This window comes from Coturnix japonica, chromosome 1, assembly GCF_001577835.2.
Source record: "Coturnix japonica isolate 7356 chromosome 1, Coturnix japonica 2.1, whole genome shotgun sequence".
NCBI classification, from domain to species: Eukaryota; Metazoa; Chordata; class Aves; order Galliformes; family Phasianidae; genus Coturnix; species Coturnix japonica.
In genome coordinates, this window is record NC_029516.1 from 1,041,144 (window position 1) to 1,055,186 (window position 14,043).

The 14,043-nt window shown below is 45.1% G+C and overlaps 1 protein-coding gene across 7 annotated transcripts in view; it reads right to left on the reverse strand.

Annotated features, from left to right (window-relative positions):
* Positions 1-14,043, reverse strand: part of FBH1 (F-box DNA helicase 1) — a 22,005-nt gene that overhangs the window by 7,235 nt on the left and 727 nt on the right. For 3 of the 7 annotated variants that reach the window (XR_001553976.2, XM_032448231.1, XM_015857607.2), the window contains exons 2-14: positions 12,658-13,009; positions 11,949-12,113; positions 10,720-11,255; positions 9,681-9,811; positions 8,010-8,145; positions 7,604-7,794; positions 6,454-6,570; positions 4,917-5,011; positions 3,550-3,718; positions 2,758-2,986; positions 2,012-2,099; positions 1,794-1,880; positions 612-748 (exon numbers count right to left, since the gene is read on the reverse strand). Coding sequence is in view for 6 of the 7 variants with exons in the window: in XM_032448231.1 (XP_032304122.1) it covers positions 612-748; positions 1,794-1,880; positions 2,012-2,099; positions 2,758-2,986; positions 3,550-3,718; positions 4,917-5,011; positions 6,454-6,570; positions 7,604-7,794; positions 8,010-8,145; positions 9,681-9,811; positions 10,720-11,255; positions 11,949-12,113; position 12,658 (2,082 nt within the window). In the remaining variant the exon portion in view is untranslated. Of the gene's footprint in view, positions 1-611; positions 749-1,793; positions 1,881-2,011; positions 2,100-2,757; positions 2,987-3,549; positions 3,719-4,916; positions 5,012-6,453; positions 6,571-7,603; positions 7,795-8,009; positions 8,146-9,680; positions 9,812-10,719; positions 11,256-11,948; positions 12,114-12,657; positions 13,010-13,097; positions 13,214-14,043 lie in introns of those variants that run through there. The other 4 variants (XM_032448155.1, XM_015857814.2, XM_015857730.2 and 1 more) reach the window with 4 other exon arrangements.

Sequence of the window (14,043 nt, forward strand, 5' to 3'; positions counted from 1 at the left end):
TATGAGATGGGACTATCATGTAGGGCAAAAGATGGTTTTCAGCCTCCCCATTTCAACAGGACTCTTTCCCAGTAGGTGTATATCGTATCTGTCCTGTGGGCAGGACTGAAGTCTCTGCTCCTGTGCCTGTGTGCTGCCCCTTGGAAAGGAACAGAAGCTGAGAACTCACACAGAAAGAAAAGACATCCTCAAAATGGGCCATTCACTAAGGTCTTATATCCCACTACCCATTTTTCAAGCCACAAGATCACTTCAGTAAGAGGCATGATAGATGTGGAGTTTGAAGTTTAATCCATGCAAGGCAAATACTCCACGGCCATGAACTTGAGAGGCCTGCATAAATTCACCACACATCCCCACTGACCTGGATTATCTTGTGTCCTCTTAACTTCCAGTTCTCTAGCCCATGGGATACCTCCAAGTAGGTCCTTAAAGAGGTCAAAGTTGGCTCCTCTGAAGTCAAGGGTTGTATTCCTACTTACTGCCTGGTTTCTTCCTTCTGAAGGACGTATTCTACTCTATTTGTGATCTACCCAACGCAGACCCTCATCATGGTTTAGTGAGCATGGCAGTGATGGGTTGTTAGTGATTCTATGAACACAGGCTCTTACCTGGGTCAGGTAGTAGATATGGGTATGAGGCACTGCATAGAGGCTATTGACAGCACCTCGGAAGGAATAGATCTGCTGATGAGGGTCCCCTACAAGGATGACACCACATGTCTGTGACAGCACAATATCCACAATGGCTGCAGGAAAACAACAGAGCATTAAAAGAGGACCTGCTCATAAAGCCAAAGTGAACTGTGTCTTATCTTGTGTCTGTAGAAAGACCTCTTTCCAGACAACTTATGGTACTTAAGAAGAGGTTAACACAGCTGAAGGAGAAAGCTAGTTGTGCAAGAGCAATGAGGAGAGAACTCTATAAGCATCCTCCCTCTATTTTAGTCTGAGAGTTTTTTCCTGGGCTGGAACTGCACAGCATATGAATCCCACAAGTGTGAGTCCAGCATAAATTCACCACACATCCCCACTGATCTGGATTATCTTGTGTCCTCTTAACTTCCAGTTCTCTAGCCCATGGGATAACTCCAAGTAGATCCTTAAAGAGGTCAAAGTTGGCTCCTCTGAAGTCAAGGGTTGTATTCCTACATACTGCCTTATTTCTTCCATCTAAGAACCTGAACTTAGCTATCTCACAGTTGCTGCATTTAAGGCTGCCCCCAACCTTCACATCCCCAATCAGCCCTTCCCAATTAGTAAGAACAAGGTCCAGTAGCACGCTTCTCTTTGGCTCCTCCACCACCTACACTGTTTATCTAACAAATATCAGGATGATTGAAGTCCCCCATAAGAACCAGTGCCTGGGATTGTGAGCCTACTTCCAGCTGTCTGTAGAAGGCCTGACCAACCTCCTCCTCCCTCCTCATCAGGTAGCCTGTAGTATGCACCCACAACAGGAGCACCCATATTGCTTAATTCTCATCCTTAAGCTCTCCACTCATTCATCATTCACCCCTAGACAAAGCTAAATCCTCCAGGTTCAGGTCTCCAAAGAATGCAAGTGGGAGATGTCTGATGAAGACTTTGAGCTGATTTAACAGCTGCTGAAAAGACCTAGCCATCTTCTGCCCCTCTTCCTGTGTTCTTCAGCACACAATTCAGTCCACTTTGATCTCCTTACAGAACCTACTCAACACGCTTTGCAACAGAGAGCTATTCCTCACACACCCCTGGCAAAGAAAGCCAACAGGAAGGTTGACCTGGGAAGGCTGCAGATATTTTCCCACTCACCTGGCGTGCAGTCCTGTGCTTCATCAACAAAAATGGCATCGTATCCTGAAAGCTGAGGCTTACTGAGCTGCCAGAGTTTCAAATACCCTGAGAAAAAGAGAAAGGGTCATTTGCTTGTCTTGATCTATTAAGAACAGCAGCTTCTAGCCCTACCATTTGCTTGGAAGTTGCATGACTGCTAACTGCCTGAAGGCTATTTGACATCTATATTCTCTTACCATCACAGGTGATCTTGTATTTCCTCTCTACATCTCCATCCAGATTCTTCATGTTGCGCCAAATCTCTTTTGCCTCTTCCACATTGATCTAGAAAAAGAAAACAGAAGGGTCTGGAGAGACTGTTTTGAGCAGAGAAAGAGTTGAGGCACAGTAGAACTCAAAATGGTAGAGTGGCTGGTAAAAGCCCATCATGTGCTTGCAGTATTTAAATGCAATATTCCTTCTAATTTCCTTTCCTCTTTCCAGAGGATTTCTGAATTGAACTGCAGATTGGAGTTCTGCCATCTGGGATGGATCTGATCACAAATGATCAGTTCAGAGCAGAAAGGTTTCTCTTCACAACTCCAGCCCATTGTCTGCAACGTCAGACCTTTAAGGGTTGCTGATAGATGTTTGTAGTCCAGATTAGAATGTTTGGGTTTGGCTTTGCCTATCAAAACGAGAAATGAAACGTTTCTTGTGTTCACATGGAATATCATGAATACAAATGCATGCCAGTCTCTTTTTCCCTTGTAGGGAAGAAACATTTGCAATGAGCAGCAAGAGATGTCAATCTACTCTCTAGAGGTGAGCTGTACAAGCAATCAGACTCCATTTCCTTTGGATTTGGCATTAGAGGAAAAACACTTTTTGACAGTCAGTTCTGAAGCGTGGAAGCTTGTGAACACAAAGAGATATGGGATGACTACAGCCAGTGTAGAAGTATTCCCAGTAGCCCAACTCTTCTTTCAACACAGCTACTCACTCTCTTTTCTTTTGGGCTGACAAGTTTTCTCTCTCCATGGGTGTTTTTGAACCAAACAGGTGAGTGCTCTTCACAGATCTCTTCATCTGAAGAGGCAAAAAAGTTTTCAAGGGTCTGTGAGACCGTTTTCCCTCTGATGAAGATAGATTGTCCCTCACGGTTCTGGATAAGAAAACTCACAGAGTATGCCGAGAGCTTCGAGAAGTTCAGTTTGCCTTTCTCTTTATATCTGTGCCACAAAAATTAAGAGTATGAGGTGAGCAAATTAAGCCAGAAAGTGGGAAAATCCATTCTCAGTGGCTTTCTATCTCCCTGTGAAGTGCTCTTTGGCTACAAACATAATCAGGATGAACAGCCTCGAAACAGCTATGGGACTGACAGGGAAATCTGTTTCCTCAGGCTCATATGGGTGCTAACATATCCAACCTGAAAGACTTTGGAAACAGTAAATCACAGTAAATTTTTATACAGAGGGTGTGATACACTGATAGATGTTGCCCAAGGAGGTTGTAGATGCCCCATCCCTGCAGGCATTAAAGGCCAGGCTGGATGTGGCTCTGGGCAGCCTGGTTTGGTGGTTGGTGACCCTGCACATAGCAGGGGATTGGAACTGGATGATCACTGTGGTCCTTTTCAACCCAGGCCATTCTATGACTCTATGAATCAGTCTGACTTGAAGCGGGTGAAAGAAATCAACTGTCTTCCCAACTACTTTGGGCCTTCTTGAGTTCAGATCTTCCTTTCCTGCCACCTCTTCCCTTTTCCCATAGTGAATCAAAAATTCCCACTCACTGTTTGCCGATGCTTCCAAACGCTAAGGAATGAAAAGTCTTGCATGTAACATTCCTGGGGAAGACGAGCCTGCCCCTCTCTGCAACAGCTTTATTAAACGTCACATAGAGGAAACTGAGGTCAGCAAACTTCTCTGCATACTTCACCAGCGTTGAGGTCTTTCCTGTACCTGAAGAATAGTTACCCAGAAGTTATCTACTGTCAAGAATGAATGAACCTGAACGCCTTCTGTTAGCATTACAGAATAGACAGTACAGGGTAGATAATAGCAAGACAAGGGGAAATGGTTTTAGAGTTGAAGGAAGGAAGATTTAGATTGGATGTGAGGGGGATGTTGTTGACAGAGAGAGTGTTGAGGTGCTGGAAGAGCTGCCCAGAGAGGCTGTGGATGCCCCATCCATCTCTGAAGGTGTTCAAGGCCAGGTTGGATGGGGCCCTGGGCAGCCTGGGCTGGTATTAAATGTGGAGGTTGGTGGCCCTGCCTGTGGTGGGGGGGCTGGAGCTTTGTGATTTTGAGGTCCCTTCCAACCCAGACCATTCTACAGTTTTATGATTACCTTCCTGTACTAACCACACAGCAGGGCCATTTGCAGCTAATGGGGATTTATACACTGACTCAAATGAAATCAGAAGCCACAGAGCAGGTTAGTGTTAAAAAATTACACTCTGCAGCCCTAAAGCTCTGAAAAATAATCATTTTTGCCTTCCAGTATTCTAGAAGCCTGAGCACACACAGAGATACTGGTTCCCCTGAGAGGCAGCTTGGCAAATGAAACGTAAAAACTGCTCTTTTGAATGATTCATGAGTTCCTATGAATGATGCTGCCCAGATCATGAAAGGAATGGTACCAAAGCGTATTTCATCCATGTTTTGCACATGAATGTGACACTGATATTCCGCTGAACCCCCTAGAGTAAAGTCTGAGGCTTCCGAGACCTTCTACATGCAACACAGATGCAGAACGATAAAGCTTTTCTGCTGCAGCATCATTACATTAACCTAACAGATGTTCTGGCAACGATCCTCATCCACACATTTGGAGAAGGGTAACAAGGTTTGTCAGGCTCCTTTTCCATTCCCTCTGGTTGTGGTTATGTGTAACCTGTCAAGAGCTGGTGAACAACCCCATTTTTGAAATTCAGACACAGAGATGTTATACAGACACACAGACTGGCACAGCGTGTTCCTTGGCAGACAACATCCACCAGCTCTGAGCCTCCATAAAGGAAAACCCTCCGCAAGTGAAAGGAGATGATTTATTTTTCCCCCTCACCTTTTAAATAGGCTTCCTTGGTTTTATACAATGTCCCTTTCCAGAACAGAGAGTGAAAGCAGAAGATCTCTTGGTTTGCGTTGCTGCTCTTACCTGCAAATGCCATAATTTTCACTATTTGACCACGCTCGATTTTGTGATTCAAAATCCTTTGCTGTTCATGGGTCAGTTTCACTTCAGACAAACTACTAAGAAAAAGAAGAAAAAAAAAAAAAAACCCTAAATAATTAAATGGAACTAGGAAAAAACATTCTCCCACATAAACAAATCTCATAGCAGAAGGAAACCCACAAATGATTTATCCCATCCTATAAGCAGCAGGTTGACACTGGAGCAAGCTGGTCATTGCACAAAAAGGCAGCACCTTCCACAGAATAAGACTGGAGAGAGAAAAAACAAATAATATACCTTGCAAAAGGTTATATGGGGAAACATCTTCACTCAGCCATGCTTCCTTGGCTTAGGCTCTTTGAAAGCAAACAGCATCTTAGAGTTGGAAGTGCCTCCTTGCTTCTGAGAGCACGTATCTTAAATTGCTCTCAGATTCCTCAGTGCAGGACATCAATTACCTCCGCCTCACACGGGAGCTGAGAGCTGTGATTAACGTTCAGCCCTTCCTGCTGGAGTGCAGTTGTTTTATTCATAAAGGTCTGAAATTTGTCATCAGCCCACAGCGTGAACCAGCTCTGCTCCCCCACAGGATGTGGAAAGGTATAAAGGCTTCTCCAGATATCCTTGACATTTCAGCACCTGGCTGCTTTCAAGATTCATTTTCTATTAAAGAAGTAAATTTCAGCTTAGAAAAAAATATGCTTAAAAAGGAAGGCACAGAACAAAAGGTCTGGGAAACCAAGAAGCAATTAAACCCATCACTTGCTTGCTTTCAATTCTGTTCCCATTATGGTCTCTATCAGCGTCGTGCAACAGACCACAAGTGATTTTATTGCATTTACCTTTTCTAGACCTCTGTAAAGGATGAAAGCATTACTGTGGATGAGGACAAGGAGGCCAAGTGACTCAGCCCAACAGAAGGGGAATCAAGCCTAGCTCTCTAAAGGCCACAAAAGTATTTTACCCTTAACTGCTCTTCCTTTCTAGGAAGGGAGCTACCTTCTAGTGACAATTCACAGTAACTGTATGTATAACAGTTAATAAATAACAGTTACCAAACAGGATTCAGGAAGAAGGAGCTGAATTAACGTCCTGTATTCATAGATGAACCTCTACATCACTTGCACTACAGTATAATTACCATTAATTACCATATAATTACCATGCCAGCCCTCATTTTGGATGGCTGCAACCTGCACTTCTAATGGGACATTACTGTTAAAATTAAACCAGCATAAACCAGTATATTTAGGAGTGATTTAGGCCCTGCAATATTTCAGCAGCCATCACTGTGTTCTGCCAACACACAGAGCAAAGACTTCTGAATTCAGTTAACCTTGTTTTTACATATTTAAGCTTTTCCCCTGAGAATTCAGGCAGAAGGTGGCAAGGAGCAGAATAAGGTTTCGTGGTAATCCTTATGAATCTTGGAGTCTTGTCAACCAGGCTTTGCTATGAGATGTTTGTTCTGCATCCAGGGCTCACTGCACACTGCCTGGATCACCTCTAGTGCCATTACCTGGACCAGAAATCCTGCCTGCAGCGTGAAGATGGCGTTCCCTCTTCTACCACCTGTGGTGCAGTCACAGAAGCATTTTCCATCAGATACAAGCAATAGAAAATATTGTAATGGATCCTGGAAGGAAGGAAAAGAGGGAATCTATCATTAAGGAATCATCAATAACAGATTAAACTTCTGCAGCCACCTGAAAGACAGCAACATCTTGAATGCTTTGTGAGTTGTAAGGAGTTATACCATGAAAGTGACCATAAAAGCACCACGGGGGCAGCTCTGTCTGTGGCCTCAGCTTTATTTCTGCTGTGGGTTTGCAAATTTTGTGTCTGCCATGCAAACATGATCTGGGATCAGAGTCCAAAGGTCCCTTGGGGGCAGACAGAGACAGAATCTGGGGTTAGTTTGGCCCTCTAAAGTGAATTAGTTCCAGTAACTGCCTTAAAGTGATATCACAGAAGTGTGTTAGCCCTGACAGTGCTTCACAGTGCTTTGTTGGTGCAAAGAGAGGAGCAAAGCAACTCCATGGCTATAAATTAACTGCATGTTCAGACTCAATGGCTGCTCTAAGAACCGTAAATAGGCACAAGACAGTTCCTAGGGGGCTCTTTAAACACCTATGGGCTAAACCATTAATCTCATGTGGTTTGAAGAGACAGTGGCAGAAGAAAGGTGGTCATTGATATTTCTGCTCACCTGTTCTAAGGAGATAGGACAAGGGTGACTGTGACCGCATGTGAATGACACCCTCTGTCTGCCACATCTTCAGCAGACTTGAACTCAAGTTAATTATCTTAGCCAGCAATTAGCTGTCACTGACAGGCCAAACAAGCACCTTGACCTCCCTGATTGGTAGCATGAGCAGATGGCCCATGGGTTAACAAAGGATGAATTCCTCTTTTGTGTTCAGCCTTGAAGATAGCAGTTTACAAAACTGCCTTCTTTCTGGTTACTGGGTTGTTTTCCAGTGCAGCTCCTTTCGTCTTCCTATATGAATGTGGCCTCTCAATCCTTACTTCATCCTCAGTGCTCCTGAGAAACTACATGCACCAAGGATCTACAGAGCCCCAGCCAACAGGAACAGAACTGCCCATGAACACTGGTTTGTATATTACACATTGCCACGTCTTGAATGGGCAATTTCTCCATTCCTTACCTGTTAGTGATGGCGATGTTCTTCTCCCTCATGGCATACAGCAGTGTGGCAATGCAGTATAGTGTCTCAGTCACATCCACAATGGAGAGGGAAGAGCAGGGTCTCTGCAGACATGCCATCAGCCTTTGGATGTCACGGACACCATCAGAGAAAAGCACCATAGCTGTGATGATGGCCCACATGTTCTCAGGCTGGGAACAAGAAAAAAGGCTGAACAAAAAGCTTTGAGTCTTTAATCAAAGTGGAACAATCCCAATATCACAATGAACAGTTAAATTCTATTCCATCCCCCTGAACATTACAGAGTAAAGCTTCAAACGGAGAACTTCTAGAGGTGGGAGGGCGCATCTAACCTTAAAGCACCAACAACTGTGGGGTGAAGGAGAAGAATGACCATTCAACCTACCCCTGTCTTGCTCTGTAAGTGTGGCAGTTTGTTTGCGATGCAGACTTCAGCCCTTGAGAAGAGGTGGTGACACTTCAAACACTGGAGGACTGCACTGGGATCTACGTGCCTGCTGGTGGAAATGGCAGAGACACACCTGCATGGAAAGGGAACAGAAGCATTTATAAGTAAGCCTTATCAAGTAAGCACGTCAAAAAGCACCCACATCCCTTGGTGAATCTATGCAGGCTATTCCTGATGACCTTCTTGGCCATGTCTGGAAATCATAGAATCACAGAATGGCTTGGGTTGGAAGGGACCTCAAGGATCATCAAGCTCCCCACCACCAGCTTCCCCATCTCATCCAGCAGTGAGCTTGTGTTTTCCCCACTCTTTATTCTGTCACCAATGTACTCACAGAAATTCTTCTTGTTGTCTTTTGACATCAATGGCCAGATTTACCCCCAATTGAGCTTTGGCTTTCCTAATTGCATTATTGCATGCTTGGACAATGTCTTCCTCTTGCCCTCAGGCTACCCAGCCCTGTTTCCATGTTCTACGTACTTCTTTTTTGACATTTGCATGTGGCCAGTGGTTACTTGTTCATCCATATATGCTTCCTGGTATTCATGCACATCTTCCTATCCATTGGAATGGGCCTTGAGCTTGGAGGAGGTTCTCTTTGAGTATTAACCAGCTTTCCTGGGACCTTCCTCCTTCTAGGGCCTTATCTCATGGGCTCTTCCAAGCAGATCTTTGAAGAGGCCAAAGTCTGCTCTTCTGAAGTCCAAGAGTTTCATCGTCACTTTCCTTCAATGCCAGGGCTAAGCCCACCTCCCTAAACACAGCATCTTTTTTAGCATCTCGTGCTGTCTCACAAACCAAGATGATATGCTGAGGAACACCTGCTATCCTTTTGGATACCCCTGGGCATCAAGTGATGCAGGATTTGAATGAACCATAGAATCACAGAATTGGTTGAGTTGGAAGGAGTCCTTAAAGGTCACCTAGTCCAACTCCCCTGCAATGAACAGAGACACCTAGAACTAAGAAACTCGGATTTCCAACCCGTTTTTGTGCCTAAAGCCACGTAGCCAAGCACTTGCCAGTTCTGTTGCATGGATATGTATGTAAATACTTCACTGCAGCAAGCTGTTAGTCTGCAAGTTCCTTCTCACTGTCTCAAACCCTCCTTCCAGAAGATAGATCCATGTTGCTTTTAATCCAATTTGACTCTTCTTGTACTATTTAACTGCCTTTCAAAATTGGTCTCTAGACTACAGATATCTGAACACAACACTTGTTTGTATCAAGGATGCAAACTTGGGCTCACTGCTGAGCTCTGGCAGATAGCCAGTAGCACTCCAAGAAAAAAACAAGTCTCTCAGGAGATGGGAGGGGCCAAGAAGAGGAGCACAAATACTTGAATTTTAGCTAAAACAAGGATACGCTGAGCCTCTTTAAGACCTTGGATGATCCAGGAGATGGAAAAGCAATAGTGAAATGACAGACTGCAAAATATAAGTGGAAGGGACACTGAAAGAGATGATTAAGTGGAGTCTCACTCACTCCAGTATGGTCACCCTGCAGGAAGCAGCACCATTTATCTAGCAGTTCATTGGGATGAAATGGGGGAAGACCCGAAGCAATGGAGGTTTAAGATATATGGGTAGAGTGCTGAAACAGACTCACCTGATGAGCCCCAAGATACATTCTTTACTTTGATCTGTTATGGCAAAATCCTGCAAGACCCGTTCAACCCTGTGCAGAGCCATATCTTCCTTCAGCAGGTACTGATGGTACAGCTTCTTCCAAGGGATGAACTGCAATGTCAAACATACACCATCATCTTTCACCTCAGAGTACAGGACAATAGACTTCTACCGGCAATGAGCTAATCATCATGACTTGCAAAGAAGACAAGGAGCTCAAACAGTCCCTGGAGCTTGATGGAAACAGGTACCAAGCATGAGACAGGGAAGAAAAGAGGAAAGAGAGAAGGACTTGTTCCTCATAGCCTGACAACAAAAGGCTGCTCTTTCTAGAGCGATGAGAACAGGGTGACATTGGTGTGGCTTCAAATGTCCAAGTGTTAAAGGAGTGAGTGTGTTTTCAGCTTTATTGTACAGATCTGCTCAGAGAGTTGTTTGAGCACTTTAAATCCATGTGCTTATGAAGCCCTGCCCTCCCATATCCTGCTGCTTAGACTGATCAAAAGTTGATCAACAGTGGGTTTACAACTGTTTGCACTGTGAGGGCCTTGACCATAGGTGAACCAAGCTCTGTATAAACAGAATTAAAGGTCCTTCTCTTAAAATTAACCAACAGCAGACAACACATGCAGGCAGACATGCACACAGTGATATAAAAGGATTTGGCCCAGTCCTGTAGCCCGGGTTTCCTGCACGATCATAGTTGAGGAGGAAAAAAAAGTGCAAGGAAAGGAGTGAAAGGAGATTTGGTGGAGTGTTATAGGATGTTTTTTTCCATGTATGGGAAGAATGCATAAAATAAAGTTACCCTAGTATTGAAGTTGTCATCTGAGGAGGTATTCACCATGGTCATGAATGCCAAAAATATATAGTAAGAAAGGATGCGGGCACTAGGGAATAATCAAGGGATTTAAAGGTACAAAGAAAGACAGAGATGCTCCTACTGCAACCACAAGACTGAGAAGGAGCAGAGGAGTAAGAGAAGGCCAGGCTCAAATTGATATCACAGCAGTCCTTACCCGTGGGTCACCAACAATAATCCTCCAGCGGTGGCACACCAGGCTCAGGCTTTGAAACAGATCAGTCACTGGTAGGAAAGCAAAGATGATCCTCAGGACTTCATCAGGCAAGTCTTCAATGCTTCCCTGAGGTACTTCCCAGTTCCGAGTCCCCAGGAGCCCATAGTGTGCATCAGGGACTGGCTCGATTTCTATTTCATCATCAAGCTCTTGCTTGATTTGAGTGTCCTCAGGATGAACCACAACTGCCTTCTTTTCAGGTTCACCCCACAGATCGTTCTCTATCTGAAGTCTGCCTGGAGCTGTGGAGGACAGGGGCCGTTTTCTTGAGTTTCCCATGTACTCATCCTCTAGAAATGAGGAGGAATCATCACTTGTCTCCAACACATTGGAGATGCTACTTTCATCATCTTCAGCAAAGAAAGGATCCAGCAGCTCTTCCTTGACGCTTATGTTCTTAGATGTTCTACCAGCAACTGTCTGCTGTGTCTGAGAGATCTTAAAGTAATCCGTGATGTTCTTCTGCTGCCCTTGGGTTAAGGAAAGAGGAAAAGCATCAGTGAAGTCAAGAGAAACAGCAGAAAGCACATTGCTCCTGTCTGAGCTAACAAGGAGACCCGAGGTTGCGTTTGGCAGTAGCTTCAAGGTTTGATTCCCGCGCTGCACCATGAGAAGATCACAGCACCAAACCTGTATCAGGTCGCCCCAACTGCAGGCTAAATGAGAAGGACTCTTTTAGGAGGATAAACAGCCATTTCCTGACAAGCACTTCCTGGTTGCAGTGTCAGACCATAAACAAAACTGAAACTTGGTAAAGACTGCTCCCAGCCTCTCCCTTTTCTGATCCACAAAGCTCATTTGATTCAACTTGTCGGCACCAAGAGTGCACTAGGACCATTCTGTCCTGCTCCTGGTCTGCAACACATTCTGATGCTTAGCTAAGAGGAAATTTTGGAGCAAAAAGAAAATGAATCACAAGCTGATTTTAACACATTTCATTCCTGGATGTTTGTGAAAGTAAAACTTAAAGAGGTCTCATTCACAAGGCACTAAGAAAAGGGAAATAAAAAAAGCCATCTAAGTCCTACTGAGTCCCATTTGTGCTCACTTTGCCTGACATTTCATTCCCCTCCAACAGCACAAGTTCAAGGATGGATGATCCAAACCCATATTGTTCTGTTGCAGTTTTTCTCCCTTAAATCCCTCAGGCTCCAAAGCAAACATTGTACCTCTTGGTTGCCTCCTTGTTCTATGGGTGGGTTGGAGGCCCCTGTTGACATCTCCTCTGCTTCTCCTTTGTTTCAATGGTTGTGTCAGGGAGGATAAACCTTCAGTGCTCCTCCTGAGAGCTTCACAGTCATCAGCTGTAAGGTGCATTTTCTTAAATCGCTTCACTGCTTTGCCAAAATGCAAAAACAAATAAAGCAAAAAAAAAAAAAAGAACTTAGTAAACAGTAATTTGGCACATGCAGACACAGAAATTTCTTCTCACAAGTGGAACAGTGCAGTCCCAGTGTTCTGGTCTGGAGCTTCTCTAAATAGCTCCCAGTAGGAGCTTTTACAGCTTAGAATCATAGAACTGCAGGGGTTGGAAGGGACCTTTGGAGCCCACCCAGTCCAATCCCCTGTGCTAAAATGCCCTGATGCAATGTAATATCTGGATGATGCCCCTGCAACAGTGACCTTGCTCCAAGTCACCATCCTGTGGTGTCTGACACTCAGGATAAAACAGGGCAATGTAAAACTAGAACCTATGTACATCTTGTGTACGCTGAGGAATCAAATGCATGCAGCTGTGTAAAGGCAAAGCGTCATTAGGAGAATGCCAAGGGACCCTGAGCACTGCAAATGACTGAGGCAGAAAGCAGCGACTAAGAACAGGTAGGAAGCCAAGCACAACCATCCAAAGAGCTGGGTGCTTTTTTAAGAACATCTTACTGGAAATATGCAGGAAGGCTTCTCCTCTTCAAGCAGAGCAGGCAGCAGAAGTCATATAAAGAAAGTAACTCGCACTGACGTTGGACACACCAAAGCTTCCTCCTGGTATGAGAATTACCAGTAAAAGAGCATCTTATCACTACTCCGTGCCGCAGAACATATGCTTCTCTGGCATATCTGTGGCAGCCAGGAGGGTGAGAGGCTGCAGGATCCAGGGATCAGCTCATTTTGCTTGCAGCATTTCCTCTTTTTCATCCATGTCAGTTCTGTGGGGCAGGACTCGGAGTGTCTGTGGAGTTCCTTGTTCCTCACATTGGGGCAGGCAGGCAGGAAAATAGCAAAGCGAGGCAGGCTGTGAGCAAAGGAGGTGGGTGTTAAAAACAATATCCCCTTTCTCACTTGATATTGGAAATGTTAAACGGCTCCAATTGTTGGAGTACCTCAATTCTCTTAAGCATGAGGTTGTGGTGAATGTCAGAGCTGGGGAACCAGCTTAATCTGGGAACTGCAAAAGGCCTCATGAGAGATATGAAGCAGGATGGGGACACCCCTATTGCTAAAGGCCTCATTAATAACCCTCCACCCCACTGTCAATGAACCCATTGCCAAGGACACCCCCTCAACCAAGGGGTCCATGACCAAGGACCCCCCTCCACGGCCAAGAGACTCATTGCCGAAGGCTCTCCTGTTGCCAAGGGATATATTCCTAAGCAACCTCACTACTGCTAAGGGCCCCCTACAACTAAGGGCCCCCCTTCCTTGTCAAGAGCCTCCTCTCATTGCCAAAAGATCCATCATCAAGGGTTCCACTACTGCTAAGCAACATTCCCTTACCAAGGGACCCTCTTACAGCCATGGGACCCATTGCCAATAGCACTCCTATTTCCCAGGACTCCCTTCTGTTGCCGAGAGATCCATTTCCAAAGGATTCCCCATTACAAAGAGATGCACAACCAAGCGTCCTCCCTACAGCTAAGCCCCCCTCCCATTACCTAGAAACCCCCTTATTTCCAAGGGGGGGGTGGGGGGGCTCAATGACCAAGGTCCCCCCCTATAGCAAAAGGACCCACTGCCTATTACTCAACCCTTATCTAAACTAAGGGAGTTCCGAATCGCTGTCTAACCCCTGCCAACATTGTCAAGGGACCCCTCTTTTGCCCAAGGAACCCTATTATTTAGGGACCCCCTTCACTGCCAAGTGATCCCCCCATCTCTATAGGATCCATTACCAAAGGGATCCCCTCACTACCACAGAACCCCCCCATAGACCCCCCTATATTCCCAAGGGACCCATTAACAAACCCCCCACCCTCTTAATTGCTAGGGACCCTCAAAGCTCAGCCCCCCCCAACTCCATAGGATCCATTACCAAAGGGATCCCCTCAC